The 16,423-nt window shown below is 38.9% G+C and overlaps 1 protein-coding gene across 2 annotated transcripts in view; it reads right to left on the reverse strand.

Moving 5' to 3' along the window:
* Positions 1–371: 371 nt before the first annotated feature.
* The window catches only part of tgfbr2b (transforming growth factor beta receptor 2b), an 18,503-nt gene continuing 2,451 nt past the window's right edge, over positions 372–16,423 (reverse strand). Inside the window, exons 2-7 of one of the 2 annotated variants that reach the window (XM_027149415.2) lie at positions 13,365–13,515; positions 12,816–13,006; positions 6,547–7,325; positions 5,434–5,575; positions 2,476–2,603; positions 372–1,432 (exon numbers count right to left, since the gene is read on the reverse strand). In XM_027149415.2, coding sequence (XP_027005216.1) covers positions 1,244–1,432; positions 2,476–2,603; positions 5,434–5,575; positions 6,547–7,325; positions 12,816–13,006; positions 13,365–13,515 — 1,580 coding nt within the window. In that variant the 3' untranslated portion in view covers positions 372–1,243. Of the gene's footprint in view, positions 1,433–2,475; positions 2,604–4,106; positions 4,267–5,433; positions 5,576–6,546; positions 7,326–12,815; positions 13,007–13,364; positions 13,516–16,423 lie in introns of those variants that run through there. The other variant, XR_007140163.1, reaches the window with a different exon arrangement.

Consider the following 16,423-nt stretch of genomic DNA (forward strand, 5'->3'; position numbering starts at 1 on the left):
ATGTCAAATGAGTCACTGTTTAACAGGCTTATTTCCCAGAGAGAGAGAGAGTGTGTGTAAACACCTGACTACTAAGAAAGAAATGTTGTCTAAGACTCATGAGGAAAACTTTTCAAGGCATCCAGTAACAGTCAGCAGTATCACAAATAATAAATATGTCAATTGTCTGGTTTTAATAATCTCAGAGTAAAAATGAACCTGAGATGTAATACTAGTAATATGGATAAATAAAAATAAAATCTATATCTTTAAAGCTATAACGGTTCACTACATGTATTTGACTATATTTCTATATTACATTTCTGTCCATGTGCCAGTGTGGAAGGTGAAATGCAGAACATGAAATGCACAAAAACACAATTACTAGAATATACACTGTTTATAAGAAATTTATTTAATCTTAAAAGATTTACAAATATATTGCTTATAAAAACAAAAAGAAAGGCACATTTAGCTGTTTTCCTTATTATTTATAAAGCTACGACTTTGGAAATGCTTTATTAAAATACTTTTCGGTGCCAGAGCAGAGTCCTATTTCTTTTTTGGCCTTTCCAATGCTGTAACATGATTTTTCATCCAATAGTTATATACACACTGTGCTTTGTTTCATTGGCAAATGAGTAAAATAAAAATAAAATACCTCTGTTAAAGCAATACCAAACACACCACATTCTTTTATGTACATGGAATCAAACATGCTCTTACACACCCATACACACACACACACACACACACACACACACACACACACACACACACACACACACACACACACACACACACACACACACTCATACATGCACACACACTCTTTCATGAACACAGACAGTGCTAAATCAAACTGTACATATAGATTCTCTTATGTATACCTGCTCAGGTAATGTTTGAGTTGCAGTGAGCGGTGAGGAGTGAAGCACCAGCCACGTCCTCTTGCAATAAAGCCACCAGTGCTTCTTTACTGTTACATATGCATAAACAATCTGATAAAGTGCATAAACTCTTTGGTTACGAGACACATCTAAAGCTTAAAGCTACTTCATTTCCCTGTGGCTCGTGTCCCGAGGCCTCTGATACACACCTGCACACACAAGCACACATTGTTTATAACATACTGAATGCATTCCAGTTTCCATTGTTTGGAGGGAGCTGTTCTTCTTTTGCTGATCACTTGATGTGAGCACAGATAACACTCTCCCATGCCAGAGTGACAGTTAAATGGGCTCTAGCTCACTCTCCCACTCTTTCACTTGTCGTCACTGACGCTCACAGAGCAGTCTTCTGGAATCTTCTCCTCGGAGCTGCTGCGTGTGGATAGCTTATCCAGATCGTCATTCATCTCCCTGAAGCGCTCAGCCACACACTGCGCCGTGAGACGAGCCTCAGGGTCTTGGTCCCAGCATTCATTGATGGTGGCGCACACCAAAGCCACACCCTGCAGGAAATGATGTTCGTGTTATTGCATTTCAGTGCAGACAGAGGGCCAAAACAGCTTTTTACCTTGATGTGGAAAATGATAAAATCTCACAAAAATAAAGAGCATCTAACAACCAAGGAATAAAACACTTATCAATGCACTGTTACTGAAAAATAATGAACAAAGGGGTAGTGAGATGTGTCTTAAAGTAAAGTTACTGTTACCCCAAAGATTATTTTCCAATTAACCTCAGCATCACACCCATATAGGGGACTTCCTCAAACTGTTGCAACAACAACAAAGTCGTCTAGTACGTCCTTGTATTCTGTAGCTTTACAATGTCCCTGCTTTGGCATGACAAAGCCCTTATGCATAAAGTGACATGAAGACACAGTTTGCACAGTTTTCACTAAACACCTTTGGGATGAATTGGAAAGCTGATTGCACCCCAGGCCTCCTTACCCTGAACTCACTAGAGCTTTTGTGGCTGATTTATCACAAATCCCCACAACCACACTCCAAAATCTGGAATGAGATGTTCAACAAATACTCATAGGTGTGATGGACAGGTGTCCACAAACTTTTTTGTTTTAACCCAACCTCTGCTTCACCATTGCTCTTATTAGGACCAGTAATGAAAAAAAAAATCTATACCTTATTATTGCAATTGCAGAAAATTAATCAGTGCCTTGTGGCCAATCAGAATAGTGTATACAGGAGCACACTCACTTTAAATTAAGAAATAAGTATAAGATCTTCAGTAAAGCATGAGGTGTAATTTCCTTCAGTATGTATTGTATTAGCAACTCATAAACCGATTGCATATAGATTTATTCTACTATTACCAAACATTTACTTTTATATTGTTGAAGACAATGTCCTGTTTGAAATAGTCTATAAATTGTTTCATGACTGAGTGTCTAATATGAATATACAATAAAAGTGTGACTGTTTTTATGCTGCTGCAGTTCTTATAAATTACTCATTGTGATCAGTATGTTTCTTTCCCCCATCAGCCATCGATGAACCTCAGTATCGCTGTAAAAAAATGGCTTAGTTACCGGGTGTTTCGTCCAGCCGCTTGGGATCTCAGGCCGGCCCCGGTCTCGAAGCACGTTGTCCTTCATGCTCTCCACACAGGGGTGCTCTCGCACTTTAGAGCCAAATGGAGGTTCATAATCTTTTACCTCTGAAACACACAAACCCCAACACACACGCACAGACACAGGAACACAATTAATCATTCAGAGTATAACTTTCTAGAGGAAAAAGTGCATTTTTAGAGATCGTAAATGTTCTCTGGGGCTCTAAGCATCGACATGAGAAACGCTGAGGTTTGGGAAACAGTAATGTCGGAACTCACCTTTGGAAATATTTGTCTGGCACTCCTCTTTACACTGAGAAGGCAAACAAATGCTAAACAACATTGGGGCGATCAGCTTACCCAGCAGAGTGCCAGCAATAATGAGAAGTTATGATGCTGTGTTGTTTGTTTTCCGTATGAAAACAAATTAGAGGAAATATGGGATAATGACTGGACTGTGCCAGAGAGAACACGAACAACAGTATTCCAGTAATTTTCCAAACCCTGTGAAATAGAGCTCATAGCAGCTGTGCTATAACTCACAACAGCTTTGCCTTATAACTCTCACCCATCCACAAATGCACTCAGCGTGCACGACAGGAAAAATGTATGACAAAGAAAACGGCTATAACAGAGCAGTGGGAATGTCTGCTATTACAATACAAACCAAAATCCATTCCCACAAATGTAAGTAGATGAATGAGTTCACTTTGGAAAATCTTTTTTAAAAATTTTTTTTAAAGTAAGTGTGTTATGTGGTTCTTCCTCACTATATAGGCCCACAGGAAGAGGCCAGACCAGCATGGAGTCTGGGACAGGAAGTACGAGGCTGTGATTGGGCCCCCGCAGAGTAGCTGACTCCACAAGCGCACACATCCTGTTTTTGACAAGTGGACTTCCCCTGTTTCAATTCTAAAACAAAGCAGTCGTATAGCATTAACTGTTATTCCTGCTGTCCCCGTTAGGCTCTTGGCTATAAACCTGAGAAGGTAGAATAGCAGAAATCATACAGCCCACACAACAATTTGCATTGTGTGTTTTATATTGGCGTGATTTGTCAGTCTCACACCTGAAAGGCATCAGAGCAGCACATAAAACCCTACTGCAGAAATGGAACCTCAGCTCTCCCTCTGCTGTCTGTCTGTCTGCTCTGGGAGCTGTGGCCTGAATGATGTGAGTGTGCTCACTATGTGAGGAATGCAGCGGTTTTGGTAACAGATGTCCCGCACACGGAGGCCTCCCTCCCCAGGTCGAATCGATGCGCTCTACAAATCTTTCCAGGAAAACCCTTTTTAACAAGCTTTTCCTTTTCAGATTAACTGTCTGGAACCTCCACAGACACTGTCTATGCATCTGGGATTTAAAGAAGGTTTGATTTGGGATTTTCAGAAGGTCTATTTGAGAGCATGGTAGCAAGGCAAAGACAGGCCAAACTATAACTTAGCAATAGTAGTAACTTAGCAATAAAAAACACATCAAATCTGTTGTACGACTAGCGGACATTATCTAAGACTTGAAGCATTTTGGATAAGAGCTGAGAATATGTATGCATGAGAACAAGAACAAGCCTACAGTGAATTTGACACTTCTAGTGACAAATGGACTTGCCATATGGAGCTCTGTCACTTGCCACACAGCTGCTATGCCCTCCATCGCTCTATCATAAGGGTAGGAGTAGAAGCGATATTTAGGCTGGCTGCCTCTCAGCTCGTCGCTCTACTCTATGCCGTTCCAGCCAGAGCCGCACCCCATGCTAAATTTGGACAGACTAACAACAACACAGTGAGCCAGAGCACAGCACAACAAGGCAGCATGATGACTTTCTCCTGATTCCCTTATAGCCCGTGCTATCTCTATCTCTATTGGATTCTGGTGGTCCAAGTCTAAAAAACAGACTCTTGCTATGTTGGTGCAGTGAGGAAGGCAGGAATGTGACATTCAGTCTCTCTGGTCTGTCGGGAAATGTCTCAAGTTCTGCAGATAAGCCTGCAGGAGCCTCTCAATCACAGAGGGGGCATGCTGGGGCATGTGGGGAACACAAATCCCATACTTTGATGGTATGCTTGACACCACACATGCACACAGAACAGTGTGTACAAGGCCCATTAAAATAGCTATCACCAACTGAGTGATATCAGAGCACAGTATCAGTTTGGTTCTAAATTGTAAAAGAGTATTGCACGTGACCGTTCAGACTTATTCTGTGAATTGGCAGGCTTTTTTTGTTTATACAAGTTTACTGACTCCACTGTTACTCATAGTGGAAAGTAGATAAATATTTAAATATGTAAACAAAGATTTTATTGTTCAAGGGGTTAAATGTATATAAGTTTAATAGGTTAAATGTGGCTCTTGTAAACTTATATATAGCACCTATATATACTGTATATAGATACTACATGACAACAACTAATTTTTTAAAGATTACATTAAAATGCGCATACATAATGACCCTCCAAAACCCCCACAGTATTTCAGTCCACCTGCTCAATGAAGGACTGACATTCTACACATTCCTCACACGCCAACAGCTCAGTTAGTAGTATTGCTATAATGTTTTAGTTCAGAGTTATATTGAGAGCCTTCCAAATAACAGGAAGCAGCAAATCGGTCAAAACCGCACACGAGCCACATTGGGACAATAGCCTGGTCACACTGGCAAAACAAAAACCACAGACTAATGGGAGAAATAACTAACTTATTTTTATCCATTCCATTCTTAAGGGGCAACCACCGTCTCCATAGAAATAGAATTCCTTTAGAGTTCCTTTAAGGGGGTTAGAAATACTGACACAAGACAGTGCTCGGACAAGGACTCTTATTTCTCCATGAATTACCATGAATAGAACAGACACAAAGAAGTCCTATGTGTTTGGTACTGACTTGGTACCCAGTAATTTGGTTGGTATGGGTATAGTTCAATAAGTGATCTCACCTCCAATGGCGTTACACCTGGAAGTGATCTCCCACAGCACAAGAGCCATTGAATAGACATCAGTCTGTTTAAAGGACTCAATGTTCTCCAAATTGATTCTGGACTCGAGCACCTCTGGAGCCATGTACCTCGCTGTTCCAACCTGCAATGAGGAGACAATACAGAGTCATGGCTCATTACATTGCTTTCTCTCTGTAGTCTAAACTCTGCATGGGCTCTGATCCTCATTTTAGATGAGTTATCACAGGGAAACCGTGCATTATCTGATCACTAATAGAGTACATTTTGATTTCAGAACAATGTTATTCAACATAAAACAAGAATCAGACTTTTCAAATTCTATTATATCCTATTTATACCATGCACAACAAACTATAACAGATAAGGAAAAACTTTGTAGCACTTAATATGTTTAAAAAAATACTATTTTAAAAAGAAAAGTTCCATGATTAGAAAATCTTCGCAGTGGCTTATTTACTCATTCACTCAGCACCTTAGTTCGGTGCATTTTCAGCCTGTGAATCACAAATCAAGGCACAGAGAACAAAGGTCACACACAAATCGAAGTGGGAAGATGCTCAATGGGTTTTCCCCTGCACGTTCAAACATATCCCTGCTATAACTCCTACACACTCTTACAAACTCATAATCGGGTCTACGTTAGCAAGGAACCCAACGAGGAACCCAACATCAATAGGTATAAGGGCAGAAATGAATGTATTTATTTCTACAAGTTATGTGTTGATTCCAGTAGCATTTATGAGAGTAAACTGCAGTTTATCTATGCATTGAGTGGTAACTTGTATAATATATAAAAAGGTTTATTTAATTTATATATATATATATATATATATATATATATATATATATATATATATATATATATATATATTCATTTCATTTTCTATGAAATGCATCTCATCTCAGGCGTCATCGGGCATCAAGAGAACATGCAAACTCCACACACACAAGGTGGACGTGGGAATCGAACCCCCAACCCTGGAAATGTGAGGCAAACGTACTAACCAATAAGCCACCGTGTCTCCCATATATATTTAATTTGCCCAATCTTTCAGCTCTCTCCCTATTCCTGAGTAAACCACACATAATTACCTGTCCACTGTTGGCCAAGTCATCCACAGACAAGGAATTATCCAGTCGTAAAGCCAGGCCGAAATCACACAGGCAACACGTGAGGTCATTCTTTACCAGGATGTTGGAACTCTTGATGTCTCGGTGGACAATGGGCACTTTGGGTCTTCCACAGGGTGTGCGATCACTATGTAGATGAGCAATGCCCCAAGCCAGTGAGGCCCCAAGCCTCCGCAGGTCCTCCCAGCTTATCAGATGCCGAGTGAGGTAGTCCTGCAGATTCCCGCGAGGATGGTAGGCGGTGATTAACCAGAACTGCCTTTCAACCTTCCTTTCTTCACCGGTGAGGAAGTGCAGCACATTCTCATGCTTCAGGTCAATGTCAGAGAAGACGTCTTTCTCGTTCTTCCAGGAGGCATATTCTTCACATGGAAAGATCTTCACAGCTACTGTCTCGAACTGCTGTGAGGAGCTCTGCCTCAGCTTGGCCCGGTAGACCTCTGCAAAACGACCCTTGCCCACCTGCATGTCCAGCTCGATGGGCAGTGGCTCTGTGTTATGGTTGAGGCTGTTGGCATGTGTGGAGCTGCTGTCTGATCGATCGTCATCCATGATGGCGCATGCATCGCTGCAGTCTAGAGGACCTTTGCGTTTCAAAGGCTTCTTGGTCTCCCACTCGCTGAGCTTGCGACGCCGGTAGATGCGGTACCAGTAGAAAGACGCAATGACTACTATAGCCAGAATCAGCAGAGGCAGCAGGCTGATCAAGATTACTGACACCACCTCACGGTCTGTGGTGCCTGGGGGAAAATGTGGGGACAAAACAAGATAAGTCAAATTGGCCATGCAACTTATTCAAAACCATTAAAATGTCTAGTTTGAAACATCTACAACTTTACAGTTATTGCATTTTATGAAATGAACCAAAGGCTGCAAAGCTGCTACTTAGGTGCAGCTTAGTATGATTTATGTTCACAGAGATGGTAAATTTCCCATTTGCTTTGCGTTTCTGAGAGGCACATGAGGAAAAGGGTTATACAATGAAACACTGTCTACAACCTTCAAGGAAATTTACCATGCCACTCCGACTTCCTGCCAACCTGAGGTTTGGCAAATCCTCCTGAAACATTACAGGTTGAGTCTAGAGATGGAGACAGACTAGTGCCAGCTATAAGGGGCACAGACTGGGGTAAAAAATCTTAGCCTGTCTACATTTTTTCCATCACACACACATTACACACCACCCTCACTACAGTACAGACATAAAACACTCACAAATAGATACCCAACTCTGGAACATTTAACATGACAATAAAAGAAAGGCGCAGACTGGAAAGGATTCCAAAACAAAGAACGATTAAAATAGAATAGCTACTCATAAAGACTGAAATCTACAGATTTATACTTTATGGAAAGAGACATGCATTTTTTTGCACACAGCAGCAAAACTACTGAAAATAACTCCCTGCTGTGGTGAGGAGTGAGATTATTATGCATATTCAGACCATTCTCAGATTAAACCCATTACTGTGTTCGTGTACACACAAGAGTGTGTGTTTACGTGCATGCTGAGCTCTTTATAACAGGCAGTATAAAGCTTGTGTTCTTTAAAGCCCCTGACTCACAGGTTAGTCAAATAGATCCTAATTGCTACAATATTTCAGTGAATCACACAACATAGCAACGTAGCGACAGGATACAACACGACATTACAAAACCTCTTATTAAAATTTAAACAATATGCTATGATTTGATGTAAAGGCTGACAAAGTTTTTGGACAATTTTAATTTCCACACCGTTAAGACTAATGTCTAATTTTTATTCTGAGAAAATAATAATAATAATAATGTTTTGCAAACAACCACAACGATGAATTCAATTCATGTGAGTGCTCTTAATCCTGCAAATTCCAGCTAGATATGTTACCTCTGGTGAAACATTTACATTCTGAAATACTATATCACAATTTTATTGCCAGATGTTTAATTTCATAAAATTTATATTCTCCTGTTTAGAGTGTGGAGGTTTTGCTAGAACGGTACTGGTAATATGCATAGTAAAGTGTTGGGGTCACTGTTTATTGTTTGTTATGGTTACAACTCTCATTTCACAGTATGACTAGCACCATAAAAGTGTTTATCGCTCTTTTTGCCTACAAACACTCTCTCGCTCTCTCTCTTTCTCTCTCTCTCTCTCTCTCTCTCTCTCTCTCTCTCTCTCTCTCTCTCTCTTTCTCTCTCTCTCTCTCTTGCCCTAAGCCGACGGTGACTCATACCTGTCTTTAGAGCATCTGCTCTGGATTCCATAGTGTGGGGGAAGAAAGAAAAATCATCCCAGACTAGACCTGTCAGACAGACAGTTTTTCTTCTCCTTTTTCTCAAAAAATAACCAGTGATAAAGGATCAACTGAGGGTGAACAATCCTACAACAAATTCAGTCTTGGAAATTAGTAATTCATAAAAATGACACATACTGGGTTTCTTCTCTCTTCTCTAAGATGTTCAAATAAACTAAACTTTTTGTGACAGCAGGATAAAGACTTATTGAAGGTGCTTCACTCACTCATGGGTTTTTTAACATGTGTCTCTAAAATGAAAACAAAATAAAATCTATAGGATTCTTATACATTCTCCAAAATGAAGAAAGTAAAACTTGCAAAAATTCTAAGCGACAAATGTATTTCACAACCTGTCACTGTGGCCACATACAGTAACAAGCTGTGAAAAGCTGAGTGTGAAACTTGTCATGTGTGACGCTCAGACAATAAAAGTGAGACTTCCAACAGCTATAAATCAAGACAGCTGCTGCTGTCTACAGTACATTTGTCACTCTTTGCACTGAGCCAATCACGTTTACGACGTCAACAACAGAAAATAAACCGTGTGAAACTCACGCTGCAATGACAAACATAGGCTCTCTGACAAGTTTTATAAGTTGCTTATTAGAAGCACATGTACTTTTGGTTGAAAGCTAATCCAATAGCTGCTATCACTGTGAAGAGGTTCTCTCAGTGATAACCATCTGTATTGAATTCAGAGCCAGATCTGTTTGTGTTGTCCTTGACTATCACACAGAAACCCAAAACATAAACTCTGGGATCATTCACAAAGCACAGTCAGAAGTGTTTCGCAGTCCATATGACTGTTTAATTGTCTTCTCTCTTTAAAATGGTATTCCATCTTCTTGTAAGTGACATCCTGTTCTCAGCTATTGACAACTGCTCAATTTATAGGACACAAAAGCGCAGACCTCATATCAGCATATCAGTTTCGTTTTATGTCACAAATTTCTTATGTGCAGGGAAAAAAATGGCAAACATGTCGCCATTTCTGAGAAAACTAACCTTGGCTTCTTTCCTACAAGTAAACACGGACTTCCTGCAGGACGTGCTCACTACAGAGTAGGACTCCTCCTATGAAGTTTGGACTGCCTTTTTACATTTCATTTCATACTTAAGACAACTTCAGAAGGGCAAAAACAGACAATGTGTAACGTACAACACTAGAATTTATATATCAGGGCTGTCTATTACTGCTGTAATGTTTCGGTTTGTGTACCATGTACCATAAAGGACGTATTATGACACGTGGTACATGCACCACTACAGGCCTGCTAACACGAGAGAGTATTAAGTCAGAGCATGCCCAGTACACCCAGCTGTTTTGCTATGTGGTTGTGTTGTCTCTGTTTTGAGTTAAAGAGACAGGAAACCACACGTCTGGGATCCTCTGCTGCCTGCCTCACCACATAACCAGAGCCAACACTACGGTCTGTATTGAACAGGCACAACACAGCTAACTAATGTAGAGTGGTGAAGGTTATTACGACTGTCTGCAGGTGTCCTATTCGCAACCCTATTATATCATTAGAGACGTTCATGTATGCCTATTCACAAGCTTGAGGTTTATCAAGGTTTGTTTTAAAGATGATATTTTTCCTATATTGAAAGAAAACTACTTTCAGGGGTGTACTACCGATAGCAGAAGGAAGTACAGAAGAATGTTTTCATGTTTACTCCACATTTTAGATTGTATGTAAATGTAAACTGGAAACACATCTGACCCTATATATTCCCTTCTGATGTACATGTTGCAATACTTCCATAGTGGAATGTGATATGCTTTTATTTTTTATGACACAAAACCCTTTCCTGTTACATATTCGAGTGAAGTCTCAGAGACGTCCAGACTATTTAAGTTAAATTTAAGCTGACTTATAAAGAAGTCTATGTGCTGCATTAAAAGCTTTGCAATTGCAGTTTAAGGACAGCTGACAAACTTCATCGATAAATATTAACAATGTTGTATAATCATTATATTCTATAAACATTGTAACAATGAAGGTTTGAGAAGAAAGTTATGAGACACTGAATGTCTCACCAAAGCTGGTCCATAGTAGTTTTATTCAAGTATGCAACAAAGCAATATAGTGAAAAGAAAATCTATAGAATAACTATTTTCTTGAGGTTTCATTCATGAACCCATTTACATCAAGAAGAAATTTATATTTAGCCAATCCACCTACTGGCATGTTTTTGGAAGGTAGGAGGAAACCCAGAGCAATATATACATGGACATGAACACATAAAGAAACTGCACACAAACAGTAAACTGAGCTTAGGAGCTGCACCATCATGCTGTATGGACTGCACTGACCTACACTAAATACACACGCTTCCAATATATATCTCCATCAATCTGTTTATAAGCTGTTTTTTGCACACTTTTTTCACATTCTGTCTGACTTTTTTTATTTTCAGCATTTAGCAGCCACCCTTATCCAGTGCAACTTACATTTTATCTCATTTTCATACAACTGAGCAATTGAGAGTTAAGGGCCTTGCTCAGGGGCCCAGCAGTGGCAGCTTGGTGGACATAGGAATCGAACTCACAACCTTCTGATTGGTAGCCCAACACCTTAACCACTAGGCTACCACATCCCACATTTCAGTTGATTGATTGCTGTTTTGCACAACCCTGTACAATATCTCAGGTAACTGCTGTTTGAAATGGTTGAAATGACAATAAAAGCTTCTTGACTTGACTTGCTCAACCCTCAAGATTCATCCCAGGTTTAAAAATGTCCACACAGCTAAAGAAAAGGATAAACGTGTTCAACAATAAAGGTTGTCCTAGCAGCTGCCAATAGACTCTAAGTAAACAAGTTTTTCATTCTTTTCTCGTTTCTGGGAAATGTTTAAAAATTCTTGTATGTGGTAATCTCACATACACTACAGATCTGGTATGCAGCGATTATGCTGAGAAACCATGGAGATTCCCACTAAAATTTTAAAAACACCAAGAAAACAAAATAGAGTATTCCACAAACTATGCAGCGAACGGGCTATTCTCGATCAAAAGCACAAAAAAGTTAGGTGAGAATGCCAGTGTGACTTTAGCATCAGTGTAATACAGAAGCTATACTACAGATCAGAACGAAATTAGCATATACAGTACAGTCAACTACATTTGCACTCCTACAGTTCTGTCAATCTGCAACACAAGCTGCCAAAAGTCACAGCATAAGTTTAACTCGAAAACCTGTCTCTCTCTCTCTCTCTCTCTCTCTCTCTCTCTCTCTCTCTCTCTCTCTCTCACACACACACACACACACACACACACACACACACACACACACACACACACACACACACACACACACACACACTCCTACAAGCACATTCTTACACTACTGTGTTCTGTCGTCATAAAAGCCTCAACAAAGCCAAGAACATTTCTGAACATTTGAGGGCCTTAAGTGACAAGCTGCATAAGGAGCCCCATCCACATCAGTCATATTATTTTATATGCAAGATCTGCATAATTAATACTACATCATCCTGCTTGAGGAAAAAACCATTACATAATAATTTAATCAACAATAAAATCTGAATATCTGTCCAACAACTAAACCACCTACATAAGGATACACAACATACATACATACATATATATATAATATATGTTATATTAATTAATTAATTAATTAATTGTTAATTGTAGCTAATGATCTTTAGATTAGACTGGGGAAATTATCTAGTTTTATACACTCAGTCGAGCTTGGCTTAAAAATGTACCTGGATTGTTTTCAGTAGGTTCTAATCCTGATGACTACCCCCAAACTTTCCTTTTAGCACCTGAAAAATGACCATTAGATCATCAGCAAGTTACCCTAAAACTTCTTACTCCAGATACTGGGTAGGAATTTACTTTTATTAGTCGGGGGGTGCTATACTGCATATAGCAAGAAACTGGTACATTATGACACTTTATGAAAGGAGGAAACTCACTGTGAGGAAAGAGGAGGTTCTCATTGCACTCGTCCTCATCACAAGAACAGATAAAGAGCAGTCCGTTTTCTGTCTTTTGTTCCTTCATCTCACATGTGCTGCTGTTGTAGTCCTTCAGAAACATGCCATACAGTGGATCTCCTGGAGAGTGACACATTGTCTCGATTGTGTTGTTATCCTCATTCTTCCTCCTGAAGGACCGCATCAAACATACAATAATTAAAGGGTTTAGTCAAGATAAATTATAAATTAAATTTTAAATGTTGGAATATCTATAATTTTTGTAATATCTAAAATTTAATAGACATTTTGAGAAAATGCCCACTGTTAAAACCAGTCTACAATTAAAACTGAATTGAATATAACAACAACAACAACAATAATAATAATAATAATAATAATAATAATAATAATATATTTTTATTTGAGGAACGCCTTTCAGACTCTCAAGGTATAGTGTAAAGATATAAATATAATATCATATATACTGTATACTGTCAAATTTTATGTAAAAACAAAACAAAACCAAACGCAGTAGCAGTTACGTACCAGATTGCCACACAGACTTCGTCATTTTTTTCACAGATAGAGGTGATGCTGCAGTTGACCTGACATGTACCAAAGCCATTACATGTAAAGGTCTGTACATCGCAGAACTTACACAGTTTGTTTATTTTAATTCTGCCAGGTACCATCCCACCTAAAACACAGAATACAAGCACATGAGTTCAATACAATCTACAAACTTTGAAATGTGCTTTAAAATGCGTCATTGATGTATCAGTTATACCACAATTCTCAAATCTGATTGTCCAGGAGGTTGTGAATAATATTTATAACAACAGATCTGATAACAGTCCTATCTCTAATTCAAACGATTTTATTTTAATGTGATCCTTCTGTTACATAATCTATAATAATAAAAAGACAAAGAAAATTCTAAATTATTGATGATATGACCACTACTGTAAGGAAAATTTATTTAAAATTTATGGAAGGACTCTCCAGTGTTAGCAATACATTTTTTGCTGCAGGACTTTGAACTCTCCAGTTTCTCTGTAACATGTCAAACTGTATCTCGGCTTTATGAACTAAAAGCGTGCAAAGAAAAAAAAGAGTTTGGTTAGTAAATGTGGGAATGTTTTTGTCACTATAAAATAAGTAATAACAGGAACTTATGAACATGATAATTGTTGAAAAGTAACTATGAATGAAGAATAATTCAGTATAGGAAAATAATTCACCTTAGCTTTTTAACTCATTGTGTTTAAACTGTGTTTTATTCATTATATAATAAATACTGAATGATTAAAGGCTTTACTTCACATTTCTTTAATATCCAAGACAATCAGCCAGTCCACATCTTTTCTCTGTTCCACTTCCCACCATAGCTGTGCCAGATAATTACCACTCTACAGCCCTTAATTACCTGCCTTAAGTTTGTTTTGGTCCGGAACAGAATGAAAATGTGGCCTGGTGGTCCCTGAGCACTAGATTAGGAAGATCTTTTGAATAATATTGCTTTTATAATACCCTTTTCCTGTCTTCAAGGAGCATACCAGTGGGTTGGAGGATGGGGAGTGTGTGAAGGTTCATTATGGTGTGTCAGCATGATCAGTATGATCTTGCATGCTGATCTCCTTGGCCATCTTCTCCTTGGGACTTGCTCAGGCCTGTTCTCCTCTCTAGCCACTCTGAGAGTTTCCTCAGATACAAACCCAAAACACTTGGGCCAATTTTCCTTGGATATAACAATATTATGCTGGATTACTTAAAATAAGTGTTACCACAAATACCCTACTTATACTGGTTTTGAAGCTGGTGTGTTTTAGTGTTTGCTAAAAAAGTGTGTTTTAGTGTATGCTAAATCTCTGAATAGTTCCTTTGTCAAAAATAAATGTGGTGCATAGACAGAATTTGCCAAGCCAATACCAGCAGCTGAAGGCCCTGTGTGTGTGTGTGTGTGTGTGTTTGTGTGTGTGTGTGTGCTCATATTTGTGTGTGGGGGCATATACACGCATTAAACAGTGTAATATAGCCCTCTACACCAGCTGTTGGCTTGTGTAATAAGCAGGCCTCCCCTGATAAAAGCCTTCCTCTCTTCTGATAAAAGGCTTCCCAGCTTCTTACTGGCTGAAAAGGGAAGCACTTGGGTAAAAAAAAAAAAAAATCACAAGAAATTGGGTCCCATTTATGTAATAAGATATAGAAGCTCTGCAGCCAGTGAACAGCTTTTAAAATCCAAAAACATCCAACTCGAACAAATTGCACTGACATAATATCAACCACATAAAGCTATGAATGAAGCCACTTAACTATAACTTTGATCCTTGATACTGGTATAAACTGCTGTTAACCACATATACTATAAGTTACAACAATCTAGTGAAATGAGTTTATATCAAGTTCACATGTAATCAAGTTCACGTGTATATGATGTGATTACCACAAGTGTAAAAATCACACATCTCTATACTGAGAAAGAACAGGGGCTCACTTTTAATGGACTGTCTAAGGGAAGGTACTCCAACTATATAAGGCTACCTACAACCTTTATAATCTATCAGTAAAGGTCATTAGGTATTTAGTGTTCTACCAAAGTACTTTGCATTAGACTTCTGTTATGTGAGATGTTGTTGTTTGTGTTTTTTTTCTTGCTGGAAATGTTATGAGAATATCATCTGTGGTGATTGCACATACTCTGTAAATGTGCTGTATAAAGACTAAACACTTCAAAATACTGACATTTTCTTTAAAATTTGAAAAAAATATATACTGTATAAAACATCACAATATTCATGCAGTGTCTAATCTATTCTCAGACAAAATGCAAAACACGACCCTGATGGGGAGATTTATCTACCTTTTTCCTATAGAAGCTTCAAAAACCCTTAAAACAAATGCTAAAGTTTTCAGATGATATATATTCTGTATGCCTTTTTCCAGATAGCAGTTCTACCTCTCTCTGGTAGGAACACATTAAATCCCTTTACCAAAACATTTGATCATAGAATTAAACACTTTATTTTTAAAAGTTATGGCCTTAAACTAAACTGTCCTCTCTCTGTATCCTTTCCTGTCTTATGGACTTGGCAGTAAAGGATGGACCAGGTGACCTGAACGAGGAAGGAAGAACAGACAAGGTGGAAATATGTCTTCCTCTTCACAGCTAAAATAACAAACTTTGGGTGGAAAAAACATACAGAGACTGTGGAGAGTTATCTATGCACTGCACTGCATTATAAAAAAAAATTCTGTACATGTGTCATGGGTGGAGTGCATCTGGTTTGAATTTGATATCACAGTGCCAAAACATGCTGGGAAGACAACAGGCTTTCTGCGCTGATCAGCTGGTCAAATGTTCAGGGTTACTGAAGCAGGCCAAGAGAGGATTGTGTGGATGATGAGGAAAGGAAGACTAATATGGTCAAATCAGATCCTGCCACTTAGAGGTTATGTGACCCTCTTCTCCTCCCTAAATAGCTGTTTCTCAACTCTTCACTCAGAGGCCCAGAGAGGCAAGAGTAAACATGGGCTCAGACTAACACCCCTTCCTGCTTCACTGCCTGGGCGTTACAGTTTTCTAAAGCCCTACAAAAGGTCTCTTT

The sequence above is a fragment of the Tachysurus fulvidraco genome, chromosome 3 (assembly GCF_022655615.1).
Source record: "Tachysurus fulvidraco isolate hzauxx_2018 chromosome 3, HZAU_PFXX_2.0, whole genome shotgun sequence".
Classification (NCBI taxonomy): Eukaryota; Metazoa; Chordata; class Actinopteri; order Siluriformes; family Bagridae; genus Tachysurus; species Tachysurus fulvidraco.